This window comes from Platichthys flesus, chromosome 17, assembly GCF_949316205.1.
Source record: "Platichthys flesus chromosome 17, fPlaFle2.1, whole genome shotgun sequence".
Taxonomy (NCBI): Eukaryota; Metazoa; Chordata; class Actinopteri; order Pleuronectiformes; family Pleuronectidae; genus Platichthys; species Platichthys flesus.
Window position 1 is genome coordinate 11871782 of NC_084961.1, and position 27532 is coordinate 11899313.

The 27532-nt window shown below is 45.7% G+C and overlaps 1 protein-coding gene across 1 annotated transcript; it reads right to left on the reverse strand.

The window, feature by feature from the left end:
* On the reverse strand, window positions 1-27401 carry LOC133972648 (inactive phospholipase C-like protein 2). Its single transcript, XM_062410206.1, has 12 exons — window positions 26677-27401; window positions 16599-16700; window positions 16243-16392; window positions 15890-16050; window positions 14925-15393; window positions 12995-14212; window positions 11689-11938; window positions 11242-11528; window positions 10131-10334; window positions 7176-7251; window positions 2452-2561; window positions 1-2238 (listed from the first exon to the last, which is right to left on the reverse strand). Exons 1-12 carry the CDS (start codon window positions 26923-26925, stop codon window positions 2056-2058), a joined length of 3459 nt encoding a protein of 1152 aa, XP_062266190.1. The 5' UTR covers window positions 26926-27401; the 3' UTR covers window positions 1-2055.
* Between the last annotated feature and the right edge of the window lie 131 nt (window positions 27402-27532).

Below are 27532 nucleotides of genomic sequence, written 5' to 3' on the forward strand. Positions count from 1 at the left end.
CCTCCCTCACAAGCTCCGGTTCCTTTCCCCACAGCGAGGTGACGTTCCACGTCCCCAGAGCCAGCTTCTGCCGCCCGGGTCTGGTCCGTCGAGACCCCCTACCTTCGCTGCCACCCATGTGGCTGCGCACCCGACCCCAACGGGTCTTCCCACAGGTGGTGGGCCCATGAGATGAAGAGAGGGGGGGTGCCACGTAGTTTGTTCGGGCTATGCCCGACCGGGCTCCGTGGCAAACCCGGCCACCAGACGCTCGCCATCGAGCCCTCCGTCTGGGCCTAGCTCCAGACGGGGGCCCCGGGCTTCCTCCGGGCTGGGTCCCATCTCCTCTTTCGTCGATATTCATTGAGGGTTTTGAACCATTCTTAGTCTGGCCCCTCACCTGAGACCACTCTGCCATGGGAGACCCTACCAGGAGCACAAGGCTCCAGACAACACAGCCCTCAGGTTCACGGGGACACGCAAACCTCTCCACCACGATAAGGTGACGGTTCGAGGTTTATGACAAGGTAAATACAGTGGGTAATTTATACTAACTGTATTTACCTTGTCATATACAGACATAAATGGGGTGAAATGTCTCCACACATGAGATACTGCACGTGGAATTGTTCTGTAGAATAAGGTGCGAAACAAGCTTGTAAAAAAACGCTAATGCAATGCTAGAGATATAAATAGTTGGCTAGATGAACAGTTGAACAATCCTTAATCAGCATGTTAATATATATCCCCCAGTAATATCATCGAAACTAACCGAACTAGTCCTGCACACTCCAGCAGGCCTCAATAGCCCTGCTGTAGTGTGCAGGATGCTGGGAATTATCTGTGCATGTGATGGAGAAATGCACAGTGGAGGGTTGAAATTCAACGTGCAGCGTGTGCTGCATTCCATACATCTTTAAAATAGAGTTTTGAATGATGCTTTTATTGCTCAGCATTTAATTTGCGTATATATATATTTTTTCAAAATTCCCGAGCTGAATATTCCCATGGAAAGTTTCCTGAAATTTAGTGAAGATTTTCCACCCCTTTGCAACCCTACTTTCAAGCAAAGTTGAATCAAGAACTTGAGAGAGCCGACGACTAGAGTCAGAGCACCGTGGGTCATCACACACGGACGTCTTCAGGAAACTCGCTACAACTCTTATCCTCTTAGAACATAGAACTCAATGGGGAGCATCCCTTAGGTGTTTGAAGGTCTTCCGCATTAGCTTGATGTTAAGTTGCCCTCCACCTGTGGATGTTTTTGACATATTTTCAGTTGTGTATCTCATCAGTTTTTTAAGGCAGGCCCGCCCCAGGCTGGTCAGACCCAGGATGCGTGTCCCTAACAGAACTCGACAGCTGCTCAGTCGTCCAAACTCCTTTTCAAATGCACTCATCCTTGCTGAAGGAGCCCTGACCAAGAAATGAGGGCACAAATGAATGTCCTTTTCAGAAGCCAGACATTTCTGTATTATAAATCCTTTTTGATGATCTTTGGAAATATTTGAATATTTTTTTTAAATGCTGGATTTGTTATGAACATGAGCTGCACGCTGTAATGATCAAAATTAAAAACAAAGAATCTAGAATATATGAAAGTTTCTCTTTTTAAATTACATTTCGAAAAAGAATTACTTTCCACGATATTCTGTCGATATTCTTTGCGATGCATCCGCACGAGCTGCCAACATTTGGCGGTGGCAGTTTTTCAAAAGGTTTTTCTAAGATTTTCTGGCTCTTATTTCTACGTCTCAAATCTCAGAAACATTGCACGTCAGAAGAGGATAATAAACATTTGGTGTATTTACAGTTCCATACGGTACAAACAACTGAACCTTGGCTTCAAATCGAACTACATTCAACTCCTTCATTGTCATTCCTCTTCCCGCCTCCCCACAGCAGCCTCTGACGTCCACAGCGTTTTTGTAAGTATTACATTCATCAACTTCCTTCTTTTAAAAAACAGGGTACTTGCTATTTAATTCCTGCAACATGATGAATCCAAGACATTTGAAGGGTTTGTCACAGCAGCTACAGCGGAGGTGTGGTCGTGGACCCTCACTCCGTCACTTGCTATGCCGAGGCTCCCCCAGCACTTGTGGTGGCCTTGTCATCCTGGCCTCTCCGCGTTACCGAGCGGACCCTCGTCACTCCCTGACTCTCCTTGCTGAGGTTTCCGGTCAGAGCCGCGTCGTGGACCTGCTTCGTGTTCTCCTGGACTTCAGCCTTGGCCCGCTTCAGGAGGTTGGCCTGGCCCTGGGTGTGAGAAAGGGGGATGAGAAGGGGAGACCAGGAGGGAGGACAGAGGGAAGAAGCGGAGGGAGGGAGGGAGGATGAAAGAGCAAAGAGATGAGCAAAACAGCTTCAGGCCCAAACAAGTTGTAATTGTCTAACTCCTGAGGCTGTTTGGGTTTATATGAGTGTGTGTGTGTGTGTGTGTGTATATGTATGTGTGTGTGTTATGCTGACCTTAAGGATAGTGATGTTCCAGCTGAAACTTTCCAGCGCTCGGCTGACCTTGCGACCTTTCAGCCCCTCCTTCGCTGCCAGGCTCGGCAGCTTCTCATGAAACTCCATCGCTAGAGTCAAACATGCACAAACACACACACACACACACATGAATCATTGCATTTATATACAAGACATGTTTTAAGGTTGGGTTAAGGTTAAGGTTATGTTTATGTTACTGTTAAGTTTATGGCTTACGTTTAGACAAGCAGTAACTCTTGTTCAGGTGGGTGTCAGTACGGAGTGAGGACATTTTGGGAAAGTGAGGACCCTCCGGCCGGTCCTCACCTTGTGACCCACTTTAATGGACCATTTGGCGGTTAAGACTTGGTTTAATGGTTAGAATTAGGTTAGGTTATGTTCAGGGTTATGTTTGGGTTAGGGTTAGGGCAAGGGGCTAGGGAATGCATTATGCCAATGAATGTCCTCACTTAGAAGCTGTACAAACGTGTGTCGTGTGTGATCACTAAAACATATGCTGAAGAGTGAATCACTTTCGTATTCACGACTGAGAGTAACACTCTGAATGTTGTGTTACAGCTTTGTGAAAGGATTTGAGATTCAGTAGGTGGTTCCCACACAGCGCAGGACACACTCAGTAAACTCAATCTTTTTTTTCCTTTCTCTCTCTTATCTCAACTGTCATTTTTTCATTTGGGCTGTCAAGGTCCCTATATTCACATATTCACATATCTGAGTATTGAGCCATCTGCCTGTGTTGACTGAAACCATTCATAGACTTTCCATCGTCCACCTGCAGGTTTTCATCTACCACCAGCAGGTGATTCTTGCTTTTCTCCCATCTTCATGGGCCTGATGCTAAATTGATGGAGTCTGATCGGCTCTTTCTCTTCTAAGCTCAGTTTATATTGTTATATGTGTCTAATTAATCTTAATCTTTGCAAAGCTCACACTAGATGCCGTCTAGGGAGGAACGTGAGAGAACCAATGGGCTGCAAATGTCAACCTTGAGTCACAGCCGTCACAGAGAGAGAGAAATGTGAAAAGTGAAGTGTGATGGAAAATTCAAAGGATGTAAATTGAATGGAAAATCTGTGTGACAGATGAAGAACGATACAGAGAGAGAGAGAAAGAGCCATCTAAGTCAGGCCGCCAGCTAGCCAATGTGTGTGTGTGTGTGTTTGTGTGTGTGTGTGTGAGCGCGCGATGGAGTTGTGTTGTGTGTCTGTCTTCCTCTGTCCGCCCAGGGCCACTCTGCCACTGTTACCATGGAAACCCGGAAGTGGGTTAACACAGGGCACACATCACTTTGAGCCGTCGAGAGCCACAGACATTAAACATGCCAAGTCGTGGACCTCGCCCACACACACACGTACACACACACAGACACACACAGTAAACAGACTGGAGTATGATTTACCAGTTAATCACGCTAATCCCTCTCTGTCATTAAATGTCTGCAAATATGAACACACACCTGCACGCGCACAAACGCATGTTGTGATACTACAGCTCCACATCCACACACACACACACACACAAGTTGCCTGAATAATAACCTTTACCATGGGGTTGCTTGGCAACTCGAAGCCTACGTGCCAATATAGTGTGTGTTCGTATGTGTGTGTGTGTGTCTGTGTGTGTGTGTCTATTTCCATGTAAAATCAAGCAGTGAAAGATATGACTTCTGCTGTTACACACTCTATAGGAATCTATATAAACATCTGATGGATTGTAAAATCTATACCACCTGATGTAACTCTCACCACTGTACAGTTCAGGGCCCTGGAGGAGCAGCAGCTGCTCACCTGAGGTTCTTAAAGATTCAGTTCAGCCAACAAACAAACATACGAGGAGAGAGAATCCCATCCTTCCAAAAGATATCTCCACATGCTGGTGGTGGAGAGCGCCATCTTACACTGCCCCAGCATCTGCCCCAGCATCTGCCCCCAGGTGATCAACCGAGCTGAGATGTGGTGGGTGTGAGGGGCAGAGCATACAGCATCACCTCAGTTTCATTTTTTCTGTTTGTCAGCAGGATAACGCAAAAACAACTTGAGTGTATCATGAAACTTGGTGGAAGGATGTGGTTTGGGTCAGGGAAGAACCACGCTCAGGGGGTGGATCTGAGATTTTCTTTAATTAAATTATATCGTGAGAAGCAGTGGTTTTCAACGTTTTTCGTTTCTCAGAAAAATGATTCATGGATCTTTATGGAAAAAAAAACAAGGCATGTTTAGGGGACTGATATTTATGAATGTCAATTTGTGCACATCCATATGAAAATCAAATGAAGTATAAATAAATTGTGAAATTAAGATTGATTTTGGACCTTAGCAGAGGCACCAGTGTCATTATAGTGTCATTATGTATGAAATCAGCTGGTTGTTAAAGAAAATGAAAATAATTCCTGGATCTACTCTAAAATGTAATGGTTTCTATATTGAGAAACCCCTCGGAAGAAATGTCATGGAAATCGGGGAAATAGAGTTTGCACAATCCTGCTACCAATCAAACAAACACATGTGAAACCATAACCTCCTTGGTGGAAGTAATAATCACAACTCTTCGACAGATAATGTCACATGTCAATTTTTTTAAAACTCTATCAATATCCACCCCGAAAAAAAAAATCCAATATCCTATAAATCATATTTATATATCTTAAAGTCTAGTGGACATCAAGCTATGCAGAGGGTATTAGTTTGAAGACATCTGTCTCTAGGGTGAAGGTGAATGGAATCTCTGAAAAATTCAACAGCAACATGTCGCTCAATGTAATCAGTTCTCATTAGGGTATATTTGCGAATGAAATAAACAAATGTTTGACAATATTTTGTGGTGATGAGTGACGATTGTTTGCAGGAAGAAAGGGCTGCTGTGATAATGTCTTGGTCTTCTCTTTGCACACAGGTTAAACGTCTGATCCTGCTGCAGCAATGCCGAAGTGCACTCCAGGGCGTGGCAGCGTGCCATCACATCAAAACTCAGTGAGTGTGGTGTCAAGTGGCAACAGAGGAGCGCACGTCTGACCACATCCAGCCACGCTGATGCTGGGTGTGGTCTGGGGTGAAACACACTCCGGCTTTGTTCCTCTTTAAAAACTGACTTTCACAGTTTAAAGAGTTAAAGAATCTCCCAAACTTACGCGGTTATGTCCAAGTGTAGATGACGGAGGAGGAGCAGCTCTTAAACACACCAGCACATAATGCTACTGAAGTGGATTCCCCCCCCCCCACACCTCTCTTCTACCTCGGTGTTCTTGTCTTCCTCTCAGCGTCGCCTCCACCGCCTCCACTGTTCATTTTACTACGACTTCTCGTCTCCCTCTCAGCTTCCTCGCCCCCAGACTCCCGTCCTCTAACACCCGCCCCCCCCCCCCCCGAGGCTCCCTCTGAGTGGCCTGTTTACGCTGTCCTTGTTGTACCCCCCCCCCCCCCCCCCCCCCTCTCCCCCCACCACCACCACCACCCGTCCTCCTCTTCCCAGCATCAGAGGTGGACCTCTTTTCTCGGAATCACCTTGATCGCCATGTTTTCTCTGTGCACACAGGAAGCGCTTTGTTCACGCACTCAGGCCTCGGGCTCTGCCGCACTTTTATCAGATGAAATGCAGCTGGTGGTGCTTCCAACCTGTTTCGATACTTTCGTAAATTCCTGATTTAATATATATATTATATATATATATTATTTGATTAGGCCCCTGATCGGCTTCTTTTATGTCTGTGAAGCCCACTGAATGACCACTTGTGTATAATAATGCTCTCTCCAAGTGAATTCACTCGCTTTTATGGGATCAGCTGCAGCAAATCGCAATTTGATCTCAGCTTGGTTTTTAATTTCTCCTTCATTTCCTCTTTTTTCCTCACACCTCTCTCACGGGGGCACATTGAGCAGCCGACGCATGTTTGCAACTCATAAAACTCAGATGAAACGACAGAGATGTTTAAATATAAGCCCCAGGATAAATATGTCACTGATTCACCTAGAGAGTCACATAAAGTGCATGAATGTTTGTTTTTTTGCACTTTATGAAGGTTAAAAGGTGCAAATGTCAATCATACTGTCTCCATGGGTGACAGCTGAGGACTCGATGTGATGTGTGTGTGTGTAGATAGGTGTGTTTGTGAGGGGCTTGTTTACTGTCACAGCGATGACAGTCGGAGGGACTAATGTCTCAGGACCCAAGGGGTCGGGCTGAAATAAACAAACCTCGGCCAAAGATCGCAGAAATGATATCAGCAGGTCAGACACGGTGTCGTGCGCTTGGGAGACTGAAGAGGGATCGGTGACGGGAGCCGTGCCAATTCAAACCCCACCCGTCCAACACGTACAGATGGAAAAAATAAAGACTCGTCTGACCTCATGTGACACTGACTGTTAACCAGATGTTTGGGAGAGGGGTGGAGATAAGAGGAGAGGAGAGGAGGAGAAGGGAGATCATAAGAGGAAGGGAAATTAAATGGAAGAGGAGAAGAGAAGAAAGGAAAGAAAGAAAAGAGAAGAGGAATGGGAATGACAAGCTTAATGACAAAAGCAGCCACTGCAGTGTGGGTAACAGCGCTGCTAAGGAGGCTGTGTGGGAGTTGTCACAAGGACTCGGAATATGGGCTCAGCCTGGTTTTTACTCATTACACAAACACACACACACACACATAGAATCGTCATATCACACACTGCTATACACCAAAATACAGACACACACACATACGCTCGCCTACACACCCGTTGTCTGTATATGCAGGATCCTGTCGTAGATTCCATCGGAGAGATCCATCACTGCTCTGCTTGCCTGGACCATCTGCAAAGAGGGAAACATCTATTAGCACAAAACACACACACACACAAACCCATTTTACCATCTTATTTTTCGGGGGGATTAAATCCCCTGTTGTGCACGTTCAGTATACAGTGTGTTTTATTGTACACTGTGAGTACCCTGTACACAACATGAGGGGAGATTGGTGTAAATCCCTCGGGTGGTGCAAATTACAAATATATAAAAGACTGAGGTCATGTTTTCTATACATTGGTGGTTGTTAAAAATGATGAAGATAGTCAATTGAGTTGCACTGGGGGATGATTCACCGTATAAAATATGTATAAGACACATATAGCGTGTGTGGATGTGAAGGCACCTACAGAGACCAATGCGGCAGTGTATAATGACAACACTAAACACACACACACACACACAAGCTTGTGGAGCTATCCTTATAGACTTTGCAACTTACCTTATGCCTAACCTTAACTAAACCACAATTCAAATCTGACCACTAACCATAGATAATACTTGCCTGACCCCAACCCTTACTCCTAACCTTAACTTAACTTTACCTGTAAACATGTCTTTAAATTGAATATTTTACATTAGGTGGACTAGCTTTTTGTCCCTACAACATAACTCACGCACACACACACACGCACATTATTGTACCTCTGTGCACATAATGCATTCCCTAGACATACTAACCGTAACCATCACAAAATGCCCCACCTTAATCCTAATCTAAACCTAATTCTAACCCAAAAGTCAGAAAACAGAAAACAGAAAAGTGAGGTGCAACCACGATGTCCTCACAGTGCCGAAATGTCCTCACAGTCCCAAAATGTCCTCACACCCTTGGGCCTATGCTCCAAATGGTCCTCAAATAGATCTAAGTGCAATAAACACACACAAAGTGATGAGTAGCTTCTGCCTGATTACTCAAACCCTGCAGGAACTTGACACTGCTGCTCAACGAACACAGTTTTCTCTACAGTATTCAAATTTTACCTGATCCAATTCAACAAGACACACACAAACAAATACACACACACACAAACGAAATGACACACTCCCCATCTCCTGTCTGTCGTTTTCCCGTCCCTGCAGGCACCTGGATTTCGGTGTGGAGCTGGTTCATTCTAATCAATGATAATGGTTATTCTGCAGCAGGGTGAGATTTTTCAACCCGGATCCGCACGGCTTAAAAAAAAAACAGGAAGTGGCAGCACATGCCACCACAGACACGAACACGCACACGTGCTTACACGCACTAACGCACACAGACACGCTTTCAGAAGTGCTATTTGCATATCAGTGACAAACAGGCGTAGTTAAATTAAAGCGTCACGGTTTATGCACCAGAGCCTTGATCATAACTTAATAAGACTGGAAACATATCGATTCATCTCGGCTGTAGCCACAAACCCGAGTGTCTGCCTCGCTCACGCACGCACAAAGCACATACACTCGTACACATCCCATATGCTCTTTGGACAGGATGGCAGAATCTGCAATTCAATACCGCCTCTCCATCCTCCTGCCCCAGAGACTGCCGGGGGAACATCTAATATGAAACATGAAGAAGTTCACTTTGAGCAAATACCAATTTGGAAGAGAGTATTGCAGCAGCGTGATAAATGACGAGGAAAAGGGGGGGTGAGTGGGGGTTATGTTGTTCACCGCAGCAACAAGACAGAGGCTATAAACAAGTGCAGGAACACAGCTGGGTGGAAAACGCATGTATCAGGCAACCACAGTCCAGCGAGACCCAGAGAGAGAGAGAGAGAGAGAGAGAGAGAGAGAGGAGGAGGAAGGAAGTGAGAGAGATGAATGATGGAAAGAAAGAGAAAAGAATAGGCTGGAAGATGAAAAGCAAAGGGACTGTGTTGAAATCGAGAATTGGACGCGTGGTGTGTTCAATGTTAATATAATTTGAATAAACAAGCGACCAGCGCTCTGTAGCAGTCACTGGGAGGGGGGGGGGGGGGGGGCAGTGTGCCTTCACTCTGTGGAACAAGTTCAATCTTCTTCTAGGTAAACCCCAGCAGCGGTCGCCTCCAGATCATTTTGAAACCACACGCGAACGGTAATGACGAACGTTCGGTTTCATGATTAACACAACGTTTTCTAGCTTCACTCTGCACCGCGGGCTGTTCCTAAAAGAAAGCTCCGTACACAAACAATAAAATGTGGCACTATATTGTAGAGCTGTTTGAGGAGGACTCACTAATGACAAAGGAATAATTCTGAAGTAGCACCGGGGCATTAACGCAGGACAAGGGAACAGTCAAAACAGGCAGGTTTAGAACGGGCCCCTAGTGGTGTAAAGCCTGAGAAACACTTCAGCAGACCTGAGCAGCCTCAACCCACTCACAGTCACGGATTCATGCAGCTTTATTGACTCGCCGATCAGTTAACTAACAGACCGATTGACCCCTCGCTCGCCCCTTGTTCTCTCTTTGTGTTTGTTTTTCCGCGGGGGAGTTTTCTTTTCTTTTTTTTTATCAAGGGCCAGGTTCATTTTTAGACATCATTACATAATCCGAATCTTTTAACATAAACGTTCTCCTCCGGCTGGAAACAAGCTGTGGATTCAGGCCAAGGTGAGGATGTCGCTGATGTGTTTACGAGACTCGTGGCAGCCGGGACAAACGGGGATGTCGTCCGCTCCATAACAATGAGAGCTCGCTTCGTGTTGGAGAACGTATCGGCTGAAGGGGGAAGCTTTTGTCTGGGGAGGGGGCGGTTTTCATTGTTGGGTCAAGTACACAGGGGATGGGAGGTGGCTGACAGATTACTGATCTCTTTCGCTTTTGTTTGGGCTTTCCTTCCTTTTGATGCATTTCAGAGTTCTGCACCACGTATGCTCCTTTTGACACGCAACCTGTGTTCACTCTCTTCCCCCTCCTCACCAGCTCATAGGTGGAGACGACCCGGCGGAGGACGTCGGGCAGAGGCCCCTGGGGCTCCAGGGCGGGGTACTGGTCCCGGAGGTCGAACAGCAGCAGAGGCATCTCGTCCGGTCCGGACACTCGGGAGCTCAGAGCCAGGACGCACTGCATGAGGTTGGCCACAGCGGACACTCCGCACAGCTCCCTGAACACTGCCACAGAGTTCTGTTGCAAAAAAACGGGGGAAAATGGAATCATTAAAACCTGGAGATTAAACATGAACACGTCTTTCCTCCTCTTTCTCTTTCTAATTTCCTGTTGCTGATGGAAAAACAGTACAGAGGCAGTGAATGATATCCAAAACCAAATCATCACAAAACCTGAGAAATCCCTTTAGCTCTCTGTCTCCGGCTTCAATTACTCTATTCTGCCTCGCTTTCCCTCTCTCTCACACACACACAGACACACACACACGCAGACAAACGCACACGCACACGCTCACACACACAGGGAGTCAAAGCGAGCCCTGCAACAGAGCTATTTGTCTTCCCCTTCAGCTGCTGATTTGGTTCTCCCACATTTGTGCTGTTGTAGTAGTTTGGACTGAACTGGGAGAAATGGAGAGATGTGGATGGCGGCCGTCTGACTGAACGTACATTCTAGTTACTGTTTAATTTCCCCCACAGTGACAGAAGCAGCCTCACACCAGACTGCTGCCTCGGCCATGAAGGTGAGCTGAGCTTTCAATAGCTGGAGATATTCATGTTAATAAATCCCATATATATATATAAATGTGTATATAGCATAGTCAAAAAGTATTTTAAATATTATCCGGACTGTATTTATATGACACTTTTCCAGTCTTATCGACCACTCCAAGCAAATTTAAGTTACAATCAAACTTCTTAGTGTAGCGCTTTTTTGTTTGCACTACATACTATTCAAACACTGTCAGCACAGTCATCAGGGGATTTGGGATTCAGTATTACCAAAGTGTCCTTGGGCAAGATACTGGCTATATGCTGCACATAGATGTACTGTATGGCCATGGGTGTGTGAATGGATGGATGGCAAAAACCTGTACTGCAAAGAACTTTGAGTGGTCAGCAATATTAATACATTTACCATTTACCTGCATATTTTCCCTCAGGTCAGTAGCCTCCCTCAGCAGCGGAGCAACCGTCTTGAAAAGCTCGTCCACAGCCCGGACCCCCAGGTCCCTCAGAGCTGTGTAGTTCCTGCCCTTCCGCGCCTTCCGCACCGACAGGCCCCGTTTGTGAGGCTTCCCCCCCCCTCTACGATTGGTCAGGGCCACATGGACAAACAGCTTAGCGTGGGGGAGTTCCTCTCCTGTCAGACACTGGAGTGGCACATGGCGGTAGCCAGGCTGGAGACACTCCAAAGGGATGGTGTATTGTCCTGTGGTGGGAGGAAAATCCCATTTCCTCTCAAATATGTCAAAGGATTTAAGGAAGGCAGGTGTGGTAACAAAACAATGTAACAGTTCTACAAGTTTGAACTCTGAAAGATCTTGTGCTTGAGTTGTGTATTTCAATCCCTTTACATGAACCTGACTGACCTATAAACTCGTCCCCTATGAAGTCATCATCCAGCACCACAAAGCGCACCATGGCGAGCTCCGGCAGGTTGATCTCGAACTCAAAGCTCTCGTCGAAGATAGGGTTGTCCCCGTCCTGGATCACCGTCCTGGTGCGGCGCTCGGTGCAGTCGGCCGGGATGCCGTGGATCTCCACGTACACGTACGGGTCCACCACGTCCCCTTTGGCCCCGGAACCTCTTGGCTTGGGCAGGTTCTGGCCACTGATCACCTGGAGGAAGGACAACAACGTTGGTGTCTTTTTTACAAGGTTTCGGCCCTTATCTTTATGGATTATGATAATATGATAATATGATAATATTACACACGTGCCACAGTGAAGTTCATCTTAATAAAAGCTGACAGGGTGAAAGGATCACAAACATATGGGGGTAAAAGTGCAAATGAGCACAACCAGAATCTAATTTCACCTTTAGCTTCACTTCTTAATAAGAGTGGATCACCTGGTGGTTCATTTTACCCCCGTATGAAAGAAGAAAACCAAGGTCAGGTTTAAAGCTATGGGGTTGGTGTTCCTGAAAAAACTAACGAGATTAAAGACTGCAGGCTACACTCCATGAACACCACATGAACGTGCACTGCCTCACAACTGCTAGAAGCCGACTTTACCGTGACCCACTCGCTAACTTCTCACTATCGTCTCTGCTTCAGAGGCCTATGTCTCTCGCTGGCATTCGATTCAGATCAAGAAGCTATTGGTCGTGTTTATCACAGTCCTGCGAGGGCCACGTTTTTTTCCATACATACATTGAAGGCTATCTGGACGTGAAGAGGATTTCAAGACATAAGTACAAAGTGTTTCAGAAACAACTAACCAGCCCCCACATTAGGGAACAAGATGAGAAAAGAAAAGGACGACTTATTTTTCATTTCAAAAGAAGAGTTGAAAAGTTGAGAATACAGTTGAATTTAATCAGAGGAGACATATTTCTCTGATATTGCACATCGAGCACAAAGTCAAAATGTTGACTCTCATTCATTGTCTTAGAAGAGACAGAGGCGGCTCGTGTACAGCTGTCAGCTAGTCCTCGGATTGGATTTGATTGATTGAAGGAATTACTTCATTCACAAAACAGTACTTCTACTAAATTCTCGAAATACAAAAAAAAACAAATCTGCCGATATGCAGTAACATGCTTCTTCATGACCCAGGAGAATAACCCAAACTATAAAGTAAAACCTGTTTTTTAATGCACTAGAATTAGAATGTAAGTTTCAGGGGAAATAACATGATCACACTCTTTTTTACATATTTCCACGATCCCACCTTCACATGAAGCAGCTGTGGAGACACACCCGGCACCGTCTCTCTGGTGTCGGCACTGAAATACGACACTTCCTGCCGCATGATGGCCGGGCGCAGGACGTAGCCGCAGTTCCCGTTCTGCCGGAACCAGGCCGTGTTCAGGTCCATCATTAGTCCTGCCGTCTGAAAATTCATGGACACAATTTGGCAGCCGCACTTCCACAGGTCCTGAGGGTTCATGTTGCTCGAGTCGATGCGCATGGGGTTGGGGTACACCCGCGACAGAAAATGCTTGTTGTGATTGACAAAGTCTCCGGGGCTTTCGCCGGCGAGACGCACGGCCAGAGACTCGTGAAAGGAACACAGCTCCCAAGGTTTCTGGATTTTGGACGATGTCGGGAAGTCGGTGAAGGTCACCGAGCGGCAGAGGGTCACGAGGTCGGACAGCTCCTTCAAGAGCTGCAACTGTTTGGATGGAGGATGAGGAGGATGAGGAGGATGAAACTGAGCGATGCTTTTCTGCAACGTGTCCTTCTCACTTCCTCCGGGCGTGGCCCCGCCGCTATTAGCTGCCTTCATCCGTTGACACATCTCCGCCCCTTCATCGTCCTCACTTACCTCCCCGTCCTCGCCGTCAGAACTTGGACCCAACTTCTTACCCTTCAGAAGGATCCGATGCCGTAACACATGAGGCGACGGCAGGTAAGAGTCCCCTTCATCAGGGGGATTTGTGTATAACTTATCCCCTAGTATTCCCATGAGGTGTTTCCACATTGTTTTCTGCTGTTGAAGTGAACAGTGGTTCTCAACACATACAATTAATGGGTACTCTGATGACACAAATGCAAACCGTCCGATTGCTTCCAACACACAACGCAGGGACAGGGGTGGGGAAAGGGTGTGACCCGTGCACACCACTGGCTCCTCGTCAGGGCCGTCCCAAACGTCCACCTCCACACATCGACAGCCCATCTTGAGGGCGCGGATGTAGCCGGAGATGTCGGAGGGACCTTTGAACTGGTCCTCGATGAGGTATGTGTTGTGGGAGGAGTTGATGTAGTAGTGGGACAAAGGCTGGGACATGTCCTGGCACACGGCGCCGTGCTCCCCATCGAGGAGGTTGCACGCCGCTGAAGTGAGGTAGCTGGTGAAGCCATCCAACGACAGGTAGCCCTGCTGCCGGCCTTCCTCCGACGGCTCGTGGGACTGGATGAGCTTCAGACTGGTCTCCTCACTCACCTGGAAGACACAGTGAGAGATGAAGGGGAAATCAGACTGGGATTACATTTGTCCATGTGCACCTAATCTCTATAAACAGATTCTCTATGTGAAAATGCAGAATATGTATTTGAGTAACAAGAGTGGGGGGGCCAGAAGCCTTCTGGTTTGTGTTTCTAGTTTGACCAAACATGTTTGAGCAGGCTCTGGTTGCCTGCAGATAAACAGTCTGTGGAGAGCAAAAGAGACAGAACACATGGGCCGAAATGAATTGGCTATCGGGTTTTTAATTAATCTGCATTCATATGCACGTGGCTGTGAATAGAGGTAAGCCAAAAGGTCGTCTGGACCTAAAACACCTAAAGAAGGTATGGCAGTTTGTGTTTTGGGTTGAGAATCATTCCAACCCGTAAGGACTCGTGGACCTACACCTAACTTGTTTGAAATATGTGCTTAGTTCAGGTGAAGGTTGGCACAGAGTGTAGCCTAACATATTAATTACACTGCAGAGATCTTGTATTGTAACCGGCATCGGTTCTTATCACCAAAAACTCCTGACATCTTCATCGGCATCTCTGAACTATATGGCACTGCTTTTTCAAACTAAGATATCTGTTTTCTTTGGGGTTTTCTTCTGGCCTTTCACGTGATAGAAATGTCCCTTAAGAGGTTATTATCTGGAGTTTTGTGCAAATTTTCAAAAGCAGCTTTTGTGCAAATTGTTGTTACTCACTTGAGTCATGCCTTGCTCTGCCTCAAGGAACCTCATCAGGTCTTTGGTGTCCAGGAACTCCTTGTTGCTCGAGAACTGCACCAACAGAAAGTAGATCTCTGGACGAGTGCAAAAGTCGTGAAAGACCTCGATAAACTCTGATTTGGTGACTTGCTCGATTTTTCCCAGTGGTCTTTTGGTTTCGACGTGATCTTTACCACCGGATCCGTTATCCAATGAGAGTCCGGACACCCTCTCCCTGACTCTTTTCAGCTCTTTAAACCTGTGCTCCACTTTCCCACTGCTCACGCCAGGGTTCACGCTCTGTATCAGCTTGACGGCCGACCGCAAGCGGATCCCTGCGTCCTCATCTTCCTGGCCTTCCAAATCAGCGGCCGCGGAGAACAGCTGCTCGAGCCAGCCGAGACGAAGGCTGTCCTGGCTGCTGGCCAGCATGTCCAGGGCGTGTTTCCCATACTGCATCAGATACCTGGAGGCAGGGTTGATGAAACAAGACAGAATGTTCTCCTTTACAATATTTCTATATTTACTGACACTCTTTATAAAGCAAAATGACTGCAGCAGCAGAATACGTTTAAAGACAAATCACTTGCATGGCCTTTCATAACATAGAGGTCTCAGAGGGCCCTGCAGGATCTGACTGCTCATCAAAATACAATCAATACGTGATAGCAAAGATCCAAATGATTTATTGTTGGGCTGACCTAAAAAGCTACATGGGATAATCTTCATTATCTTAGCCTGCCCTGCACAGCCATTCTTCTGTTCAACCACAAATTAAATTATTGTCATTATTTGCTCACTGTCAGTCAGACTGTATGTCCACAGAATACACAATACAGCTACTTATTTCATTGCTTCAAGAAGGCAATGCTGCTGAATGTTGCATAAGAAAGAGCTGTGAGATAAATGATATAAGACCAGGACTCGAACCGAGAACCCACACGGCATCAACTGTCTCACACCTTAGTCCAGTCACCCAAATGTTCGCCACTTCAGCAGAGTTGGCCACCAGGTCCAGGTTTTCATACACGTCTCCATAGATGATGGAAAAGGCACAGTCCTCGGAGATCTGCTCATAAACTCCACTGGTGCGGAAGGTGTCCGTGTTACGACCTGTCCGGACCTGGAATTTGAGACCACGAGAGATACAGTCAAACCCACATCAGATACGATAAAAAGCTGGTTAACTGTTGCACTCCACTTGGTTGTAAATACTTCCATCTCCTTATCCAAAAAATGAATCAATGAGGTCCAGTCATGAAGCAAATAACCGCGGAGGGTTGATCCTGAAAGCTTTCCCCCTCCGGACACTGACCTCTCGTATGGCGGCGAGAGAGATGCGGGCTTTGTCTGATTCCTTCTTTGATGGCTCCCAGCACAGAGCCTGGAGGCCGGCGTCCAGCAAGTAGTAGCGCTGGTAGACACGCGAGTTAGGCCGGATCTTCTTCAGCTCGCTCCCCTCAACCTGGAAGCGAAGATAATAAATAGAGATAGAGCTCCTTGCATTTAACTTGAACTGAGCCGGCTCTCATTAAGTGTTCCACAGGGGTCAACAGCCTGTGATTTCCATGAAACCCCTTGACGTGTGCACTTCCCATTAAATATTTCATGTGCGGTTATGTAAAGCTTAAGTCTTTATATGAAGGGGTCACACTGGGCCTGATGACCCACCATGGAGTGGATACAGTCGGCGGCGCTGCTGATCTTCTTCTCTGACAGGCTGCTGCTGAAGGACACCGTCTTCTTCCTCTCACGACCCGCACGTGTCCCATCCTGACGAGGAGCCAGAGGAGAGAGTATGAGACGGATAAAGAGAGGAAGAGCAGGAAGAGTCTAATGAAAGAGAGTGAGTGACAGACAGTGATCCCTCTGACATGTATTCTTTGCTTAAGCATAACAAAGATGTTTTTTCTCCCCGTCCAGAATGGATCTGAGAGGATTAAAAGGCATATCAGTTTATATAACCATACATAAACGCAGATTGTTTGGCGGACCACGCTGAGCCTCCTCCTCCCAATCTGCTATTGTTTTCCTGATACCACGCTAAAAGCCTCTGCGTGCCCTTGCCCTTCACCATTACACCATTAATCATACATGCCTAGACAGAGGCGGCGGGCTTCGGCTTCCCGACTCAGCCCCCGCCACTCTGCCGCGGGAAGACCCCAATCAGTTTATCTGAGCTCACCGTCATAGCTCCAGACGTCTGATTTATTGACCCATCAGATGTCACCCCCGCAGAGAACCTTTAGACTGATGGATAAGGGCATATATGTGGGCACAGTTATTCAATTAAGGACGTATGAGAGTCCCAGTTAAATCGAATCAAAGACTGTATTGAAGCTTATCTAAAGCAGGATGACGTAATTGTAGTTGATTCAATCCCGAGGAGAGTGATTGGAGAAGCAAACACCCACATACTCAGCATACTTCCATCTTAAATACACTCTGTATATGTACATGTCAAAAAGAAGAGGAATCTGAACAACTAAATAAGAAGATAAATCAATAGGGCTGCATGTGACGATTGTGTTACCGCTGCAGGAGGTTGTGTTTTTCATCAGAATCTTTTTGTTGTTTTCATTTTCTTCAACATTGTGAAATTTGATTCTCACTTTTTGTAATTTCTCAGATTCACGGATCTTGTTTACAAAATATTAAGATATACTGATATTTAGATCTAGTGAATTAAAATGTGGTTTCTCAAGGGAAATGCTGGGCCTTGGCTGAGGCATGCGTCTTCTAAGTGATGGTCTATTTTTTTATAGATTATCGTGAATCTATTTTCATTAATTGATACATTTTCAGGCTACAAAATTTCTGATAAAGATGTTTGATTATAGATTTTTATTAACAACGTTACAACCACTGATTGCCAAAGTGAATATAGATTATCTTGTTATAATGGGGCCTGTCAAGACGTGAAATATATCGGACAGCAAACGAATATTCGGATCTTAAAGCTGATGTAGAAGCGGGGACAATTTTAGCAGAGCCACTGTGACCAGGACAAAATTGTGATGGGTCACCAATTTGGGTCAGTGCAACCTCAAAAGCTGCAGTTGTCGTAGGGTTCTGTCAGTGTGCAGCGGTGAGTCAGCTCTACCTAAAAGTGTCAAAGGAAGGACAATCAGTGAAGCGGCAGTAGAATTATTGGCGCCCGAGGCTCATTGGTGCGCGTGGGGAGCCATTACAGACCCATGTGTTCCCGGCCCACAGAGGAGCTACTGTAGCACAAACTGCTGAAAGGGTCATTGATGCGACTCGTGGCTGTTTGTGTGTTAAATAGCGTGAAGTGTTAAAGGAAATAAAGCATGAATAACATCTCAGTCTATACAGAAAGATGAATTATTTTCCTGGTTGTTGTTTTGAAATGGTGATTCATTGATAGACCATTTTAGAAGGATCAAAACCAGCACCTGTTGCTCTCATCTTTAAATTTATTTATAATCATTTCAACACCCGGAGGCTGATCAACATTTTCACATTCACAGTGAACATGCACAAAATGCCTAGCAGTGGCTGATGAGTCTCTACACTCATCTGCATAACTCTGATTTCATTCAAAGACTTTATATAATCCTCAAGAGCACTTAGCTCTTTTATGAGAGAGGAGAGTGGGGAACCCTCCACATAAAAGAAATTTGTGGGGATGGGAGGGTAGGAAGGCAAAACAGGAAAGAGAAAAAAAGAGAGAGAAAAATATGGCATGAATGAACACGACAAAGAGAGAAGGAATAATACATGAAGGGATGAAAAGGTTTCTCTCAGAGGAAGGAGTAGACGTCACAGATCCTAAATTGCCTCATTAGGACAGGGTCGTGCTTCCAGTGGTGATGGAGGGAGGCGGTGCTCCAAAACAAACCTGGTGCCATGGGGAAGTGGAGTGGAAGTGAGGGATGGGGATTGTCGAGACAGGATGAGGAAAAGATAGCCCCCAAATGACCTGCTTGATATCCTGACCCTGAAAAAACGCAGGTGGGGAAATCTAACTTTTCCTTTTTTGGACAATTAAAAAAAAAGGATATTGGATTTGCAGGTGATCTATGAATAAGTAAAGCCACTATCTAATGAGTGAAATAATTGATTTGGTGTTCCCATGAGAAAACTCTTCCCCCGCTGAGGAGATCCAGGAACACCTCGAAATTGAACCTCTAATTCTCACGCGCAACTTCGATGTCCGTCCCATCCACCCAAATTTGGCACAAACATTAACTTAGACTGAAGGATGACATGATTAAAATGTGTAGGTCAAAGGTCAAGGTCACCCCTACGTCCAAATCTCCTTTTTGGAATTGTGAACGCATTTTCCAAAGAACAAATGATCACATACGATGTGTCTTATGTAAGGGGCCACAGCCTTTCGGAGACTCCAGTTGAAGAACGATTGCAGCTTCGACTCAACCAACAGCTAACAGTACAAATTTAAAAAAGGACCAACTGCAGATCTGTTGCAAGCTTTTCACGATTTTTCTCCAGTTTTCCCTTGGACTCAAAGATGAACAGATTAGATTTCAGCGGTCAAAGGTCAAATGTCAATTAGACCTCATATGAGAAAGCGATGCATATAGGCTGCACTGGTTGGTGGAGGCACAGACCCGTAGGGCTGTAATTTGGAGCAGTCGGTCGTTATCTCTTTCTCTGTGTGGGACATTAGCAGTAATGGTCCCTGTGTAATGGACCAATCACTGTGCACACGTAAACCAGTTAGGCAACTGAACCTAAATTACATGACTAGTAACAAACATTCCTTTCATGCCTCAGTAGCAAACAAATAAGGAACAGGAGTCACAACAAAGCTCTGTTTTTTAAAAACTAATGCAGCTCACAAGGTGGGCTCCTGTCACGCTGCGTTTGAATCTGAGGAAACATCAGGAGTCTCCATGTGACCTGTTCCACAGTTTGGATTCAACTGTCTCCTGAGTCCTGCACATTCACCTCTCCAATCCTGACTTCACTCTGAATTAATTAATTAGATTTAAACAAGCTCAACCTAAATCCATAAATACAAATTCTGAATCCATTAAACTTAATCTCCGAGAGTGCATCTGTTAAGTACGTCTCGATCACAAAGGTCCCACTAAGATTTTCTCACAGAGACCGAGATGAGTCCTCAAAACCGCCACTGTTTCAAAACAGGAAGCCGCCTGTCAGCCCGTTGCAGAGAGCTTCCTGTGTCCCCGCTGAGAGGCGAGTGAAGTGACAGCGCTAAGAGAGAGAGAGAGAGCGAAAGTCATGATAAGTGACACAGTGTGAAAGTGACGGCTGAGAGGCAACTTAATCACTCCTGACACTATTTTATGGTTTCACACACAAACACACAGATATAAATATATAGATATGCTGCACATACTATATAAACATACAGTATACCTCAGATATACATATAGATTTAGATACACTGGGTGTAGATATAGGTTTACCAGATGCATATATCGATACACTAGATATAGAGATAGATTGACCAGTATGACTTAGACATCAGTTATTATCTGCCAGTTTTCATCTCTCATCATTGACTATTACACTGATGATCCTGAATTGGCATCTGAACTGAAGGACACAACCAAGGACAGGCAGAGGATGAGAGAAATGTGAGGGGCTCGGTGGCAGAGCAGATTAGATGAAGTTTTCGGAGAAGGATGCACAAGATGACAGAGAGACATGAATGAAAGTTGAAACTTGAGAAGAGGGAAACGATCAAACTAAATAGCAGTAAAAGGGGGATGAGTGAGAAGAAGGATGGAGAGAAATAAATAAAGGAGCTCTTCTCCCCATGTAGAGAGTCACAGGGCCTCCTGGACTTTGCCTGCAGCCGCCAGCGTGGCCTTATGCCTTCATTAGCCAGCGCACATGCATGCATGGTATGATGTACGAGGAGTCTGTTCATGTGAGTGCAACAAGCCCGAATAAATTAATTGCGGCATCACTGAGTCAGCAGAATGAAGATGTAGGTCGTTGGTGAGCACCTTTTTTGGATGCGGTAAAATTAAAACAGACAGAAAATCTGAGAAAAAGGCTGTTAGGTGAAAGATAGAATAAAGAAAGGAGGAGTGAAGCTGGACAGAAGATGACGGACGATTGAGGGTTTGGTTTATTCCAACAGCTTTTCACCCTCGAGCTCAAGGCCACTTTGGTTGGGGGGGGGCGGTCTGGGGGCCGTTGAGAGGCAGAGGGGATTTACTTGGGGTTGTGAGATGATGTATGGTGAAAAGAAGAGGAGGGAGGCACTACTGTTTTATGAGGGTTGACCAAAATTGTGCAGTGCAAGTAAAAATGTTTCGTATCTTTTTCTCTAATTCGAGGTTTCACAAATGTGATGGTTCACTGCTTCTTCTCTTTTTCCTGTCACTGGATATGATATCAAAAAGTTACACCTCGGGGTATTCCACGGTTGGTTGGATAAAAGAAGGAATTTCAGGATGACACTTTTAGCTCAGGAAACTGATGGAGTTTCTATATTTAATTTAATAGTAGGAACTTATTGAGTCATATGTATGTAGATTAATGTGTAATTATATAGATATAGCCCTTTTGTAGTCTTGATGTCTACTCAATGCACTTTTACTGTACAGTTTTTCCATTCAACGCATTCATACAGTGCATCTATGTGCAGCACCTTCTTTATCATATACACCACACACAAACAGCTGACTAGGGATGGGGGGAAAAATCGTTTCAGTTACGAATCTCGATTCTTGTGAATGAATCCCAAATCTATTTCTTCCTTTTTTTAAACATTTATTTATTGGTTTTATATGGGGGGGGGGTATATAGGGGGGAGGAGTAACCTCACCCAAGAGCATGTTGACCAGCTCTTGTTTTTGCACAAGAATCTAAACATACCCAAGCACTAGCTTTGCATAGCCTACATTCAAACAACAGTGAAGCATAGCCTACTTTTTGTTTATTTCAAAGTCTATATTTTAAGTAAACTTTTATTCATTCTATTTAATTTACCTTTTATTTATTGTTTAAAGTGGTATACATTTCTTAATCTGTCAGTTTGTGTGCAGTTGACAGGGACTATACAATAATAGGGCACATTTTGATTTACTTTCTCTATTGGCTGCCCGGCAGTCATTAAGTTAATGATAATATTTGAAATAAAATTTGTAAAGCTCTAAGTGAATTTGACTGTGTTGTATTTGAAGGTATGATTGAACTGTTTTCCATGGTCCAGTATTTAAAAAAAAAAAAACCCAAAAGAAATCGCAAGAAATCATAATATCGGATCGCGATACATATCGCATCTCCACCTAAGTATCGTGATGGTATCGTATCGGGAGGTCCCTGCCGATTCCCGTCCCTACTGCTGACACAGCCGTCAGGGGCAATTTGGGGTTCAGCATCTTGCCCACGTCGGCACAGGGAATGGGGGAGACTGGGATCAAACCCCATACCCTGTGGTTAGTGGACAACCCGCTCTGTCTCTTGAGCCACAGCTTGAGAAATCATAAAAAGGGATCTTTATTTATGTTAGGTGCAGGTGCTTTAAGAGTTCTTCTTCTTTATTCATGCAATGCTTCTAAGTCTTCTGAGATTCCAAGTAGTGTTTTATTTTGTGAAATGTTTTTGAATGACACTAAAATTAATGAAATAAACTAAAAATCATCTTTTAATAATAATAATCCTACATCTACTGGCCCTAATCAAGACATCTGCATGCAGCATTGCTCACTCATTACAAAGTGTGTTTCGTAGAGGTTGCACATGTGTGCGACTGCTGCAGAAACGGGTTTAAAGAGGCCACAGGAAGCACTCTGTGGTCAATTCAATTCTCTTTAAGCTTCTCAATGTATAAAAATATCATTCAGAGAATGTGGTGAGTCTGACTGTAAACCTCTGCAGGGCGGAGCAGCAGATGATCTCTCAAACTTGAACCCCTTTGAAGTCCTGTGTTCACATAAGCGCTCGCACGACACATTATCAAACACACTCACACTTACACAAACCACACAGACTGAAACAAAAAAAAAAAGCTTGACTTAAAAAGGGCATCATGTCAGAGTAATCTCACCAAGACATCAACTGACGGACGTCACAGATACATTTCCTGGAGCTGGGCGGGCGGCTGAAACTGCGTACAGGCGTGAATGTGGCGATTAATGTTCCACACATATCAGTCGTGAGATTTTGGTGAAGCTAACAAACTAGTGCAAATTTACAAACACACATATCGCCCACGATGTTGAATTGAACTGCAGGGGGCGCTCAAGGCTGCCCTGACTCAAACTGCTCCATCGTCCACATTAGCTCCAGCTGTGCGCCAACACCTCTGGCTGGAGCTGCTCCCTCAGTCCGCACAACACACACACAAATGCTCATACACACACACAACCGTTAGAAATGCATTTAGAAACACACAAGAACAAACACACACAAGATGTATGCGTCCACCGCACATACACACTGAAACTTGACATTATGAAACAAACATGTGGAGCTGTGCTGTCCAGTGAAATAGTTCAACCTTTGGAAAATAACCCTTATGTCAGGTTTGGGCTATTAAAGCAGTTTTTTTAGTGGCCATATTACCATATAGTTTATTAACATATACATGTATGTTTTGAAAATGGTCACCATGTCAACACAGAATACTTGTATATCATGATACTTATTTGTTTTGTGGAGTACGACCCCTGGGAGTCATTGTACCCCAATGTGAGAAACACTAGTCTAGATATGGTTAGCTTAGCTTATCCTAAACTGGAAACAAGGGGGAAGAGCTGTAATGGCTCATTTCAAATCAATTCATTATTATGAATAGTTATTTTTGAACATATCCATTCTTTGTGCTAAGCCGAGGTAAGTGGCTGCTGGCTGAAGCCTTCCACATTGAATGCACAGATGCAAGAGTGGTTTTAATCTTCTCATGTGACCCTCAGACAGAAGTGAATAGTCCCTAAATGACTATTGAGCTAAAATCGTATTCATCAGCGGAGACGACTGCACTTCAGCTAATTACATAAAAACCTCTTTCAACACCCACTGGATCTTACAAACATTTACAATATCTGGTGTGTTCTGCTTGGCCGAGGGACAGTTGTTTTTTCGGAGATAATGGGATGAGGAAGACAGGGACAGCATACACACACATGCACATGCACACACACACACAAACGCACATGCACACACACTCAAACTAATCTTGACATACACAATGAGAAAACTTGGAAACAGATATTCATTGTGCTAAGCTGTATTTTAAAAGGTATGTCTGTGCAAGTGTTCCTGTGTGTGTGTGTGTGTGTGTGTGTGTGTCTGTGTAGTTTAAACCCAAAACAGAGACCGATGGTTATCTACATGAACTTCAAACACATGAACTGAGGGGGCACCTGATCTGTAACTCCCTCACGCACACCAGAGCGAGAGAGGGAATAATTGAGAGAAGAACAGACGGCATTAAGTAGGCCGCCTACATACTGATGAAATATAATTAAGGCTACTTTCATTAGCTCGGCAAACACACACACACACACACACACACACAGACCGGACACAAATCCCCTGACTCCAGTTAAAACCAGTCTGGAATGTCATGTTTCCTGTTTATCTGCCTACATACCAGCCAGACTCCTATTGTGAGGGATCCCGAGTTTGACCGTGGAGGTAGTTTAGCAAACAGTCAAACTGCTCTGCTCTGCGGACAGGTGGCTCCACACTGAGCTCCATTCCATCTAAAGCCTCAAGAGTTTCTGATTCAAAACACAAGCACGTCTGTGGTGAAAGCCCAAATGCTCGTGTGTGGGGTGCTGCTGCGCCGCTCGGCCCTGTTGATCACGGAGGGTTCACAGCATTAAACGCGCCCACTGAACATGCAGCAGTCTAACACACCATCATCATGCCGTCGATGCATGCTACTTTCTGCTTCAATACGTGGGGACGCACGTGCAGCATGTTTTCCCCATGCTGCCCTGCACTATCGCTCTTTGAAGCACAGGCTGCACCCAAGGGAGAGGCTGATGATCTGGGGCCGTTAAGCTTCACGCACGGCGCTGCCCATTAGGAGACCTTTGATGCCATTCCTGACCCATGGTCGAGACGCCAGCTCTTCACTGAAGCGGACTGAGTTTTTTTTTTTTTTTTATTCTCTGATGCACGGTTGAAACTGACAGAGGAAAGACAAGAGCTGGCTTGTGTGTGAGCACGGAGGTGAGAAACGTTTTTTGGTGTGTGTTACCCTGTGGGAGGGGGGCCCCAGAGAAAGAGACGTGTCATCAACAACTGCTCGTGACTTCACAGCAATATTGCAACATGAAGCGTTCGAGGACATTGGCCAACTTCCTGTCTTGCCATGCTACGGAGCCAAATTGTGCACGGATGAAGCCGCAAGTTCAAACAGTCATGTCTGTACAGGCCGTCGCTGAGGAGACGAGCAACAACTGGAGATCAATATGAGACCTCAGGAGCCTTGAGGCAGAGCCCATAAAAGGGCAAAGTCAGGGGATGAGTTATTGATTAGACGCTGGTGGTGTAACAGGTCTCTTTGGTTGGACATGATCTGTGAATAGTTGCGATATTTCCATCGAGACCTATTGTGCATGTGGTCAACCTGACGTGTTCTCAGATGGGTGGAGGCGGTGGGGTTAATTGGACGGAGGTATTCAACTGGAAGCCACAGAGGGAAGAGGGAGGAGGCGTGAAATATGTTTCTTCACTCTAATCAAAGACAGCAGGTGGCTTCAGATATTTGTTATTAGTTCCTCCTCCTCCACCTCCTCCTCCTCCTCCTCCTCCTCCTCCTCCTCCTCCTCAGCCTCTCTGGTTGATGAAGTGCTAATAAATGACAAGCCTGCTTGAGTGTGCCTGGAACAAAACCTTCCTGCTACATGTTTTTATGGGTTTATGTCCGATACGGCAAAGAGGGTGGATGGGTTCTAGTGTTATTATCTCAGCCAAAGAGGTTATGTTTTCACCCCTGTCCGTTTGTTTGACAGCAAAATTACACAATCGCTGAATGGATAACTACAAAACTGGATGTGCTATAGGTACTTAAACATTGTGGATGTGGATCTTGAAAAACGTGATGATACAATGAGGCGCAATTGTGCAGTTGTGTGCAGCTTGATCTGATATAAGGGGACTGTAAGGCCTTTACCATTCTAGATCTGAAAGGTTCAGGATAGGTCCCTCTCATCATTATCAATGTGACGTCTTCCCATTCATTCCTCAACAGCATCATCACGTGAGGTGACAAACAATTCTCATACTTGGCACAGGTGGAGAGTGTGTGTGTGTGTGTGTGTGTGTGTGTTTGATTCAGGTATTATTCGATACAGTCACGTTATGTGGACTTGTCTTTCTTGTTTGGACAAAAATCATGTCCACATATCGTTAAGCGTGTTGTAAGTTTAGGATTAGGCTTAGGTTAAGTTTTGGTTGAGTTTAAGTTTAGGTTAGATTTAGGTTGGGTTTAGTGTGTGTGTGAGTGTGTGTGTGTGTGTGTGTGTGTGTGTGTGTGTGTGTTAAGTCACATGACCTGGTAGCGACACAGTCTTGATCCATTGCTTCAACATCAGATTCCTGTGGGGTTTGGTAACGTTAACATTTCCTGAACCATACTCTACCATATTTGGTCTGATATAAGTTCCCACGAGGTTTGAGATCTACTCTGGACTGACACACCGTTTGCACTCATTTAAAACAGGACATGTAAAGTCTTCTCGTGTTTCAAAGCTGGACATTATGTTTGCTTCTCCCTCGGGGGGGTGTGGGCGGTGTGTGTGTGTGGGGGGGGGGGGTGGCCTACCTTGATCAGACTGCTGCGTCGAGGGATCGTCTTGGATGCTGAGTCTGAGCCCGCGCGCTCCCACGTCGGGGACTCGCAGCTGGATTGCCTCTGGACCCTCCTCAGCGAGTCCGAGGTGGCGCTGCAGTTCCCGTTGGACACCGGCTCCCCCCGGTCCGCCGGGCTCGCTCCGGCTCCTCCTGACGCAGCTTTCCAGCCCGCGACCGGGGAACCGACGGCGCAGTGCTTCTTCTCCACGTATTCAGCCATGGTGGGTGGTCACAACTCAGCCGGTCCTCTCTCAGTTCATCTGACGCCGATGCCGCGGAGCTGCAGCGCACCGCGGACACAGGCGTGCCATGGCGCGGAGTGAGCGATCCGAGACTGTGCGCCAAGAGCCGTGGAAACTTCTCTCTCTCTCCCCCTCTCTCTCTCTCTCTCTGTCTCTCCCCTCCTCCCTACACACACACAAACACACACACACACGCTGAGGGGGGCGGGTGACAGGAGAGGACCGACACCTTCCAGACCTCCGCCCGTCCAACGCTCGTCACGTCTTCCCCTCGATGATGTCCTCACCACACGCTGCGGCCACAGAATAACACAACCAGTAATGGCGATTATTGTGATTATTGTACATTTTTCTCCCACATCCTGCTGTAGACACTCGCTCACAGACTTTTTCCTCCAGCGCCACGAGGTCTGTGAGCGCAGAGACAGCCGGGTAATAAAGTCATCATCTGTCACCATGATGGACAGAATGCTGGGGTGGGGGTGGAGGGGGGTTGTCCTCTGCAACATAAGTTAGATTCCATTTCGTAGAAAGGGACCATTATTATTCAAAAGAGCTATTCATGAATTGCTTATACTAACTAGA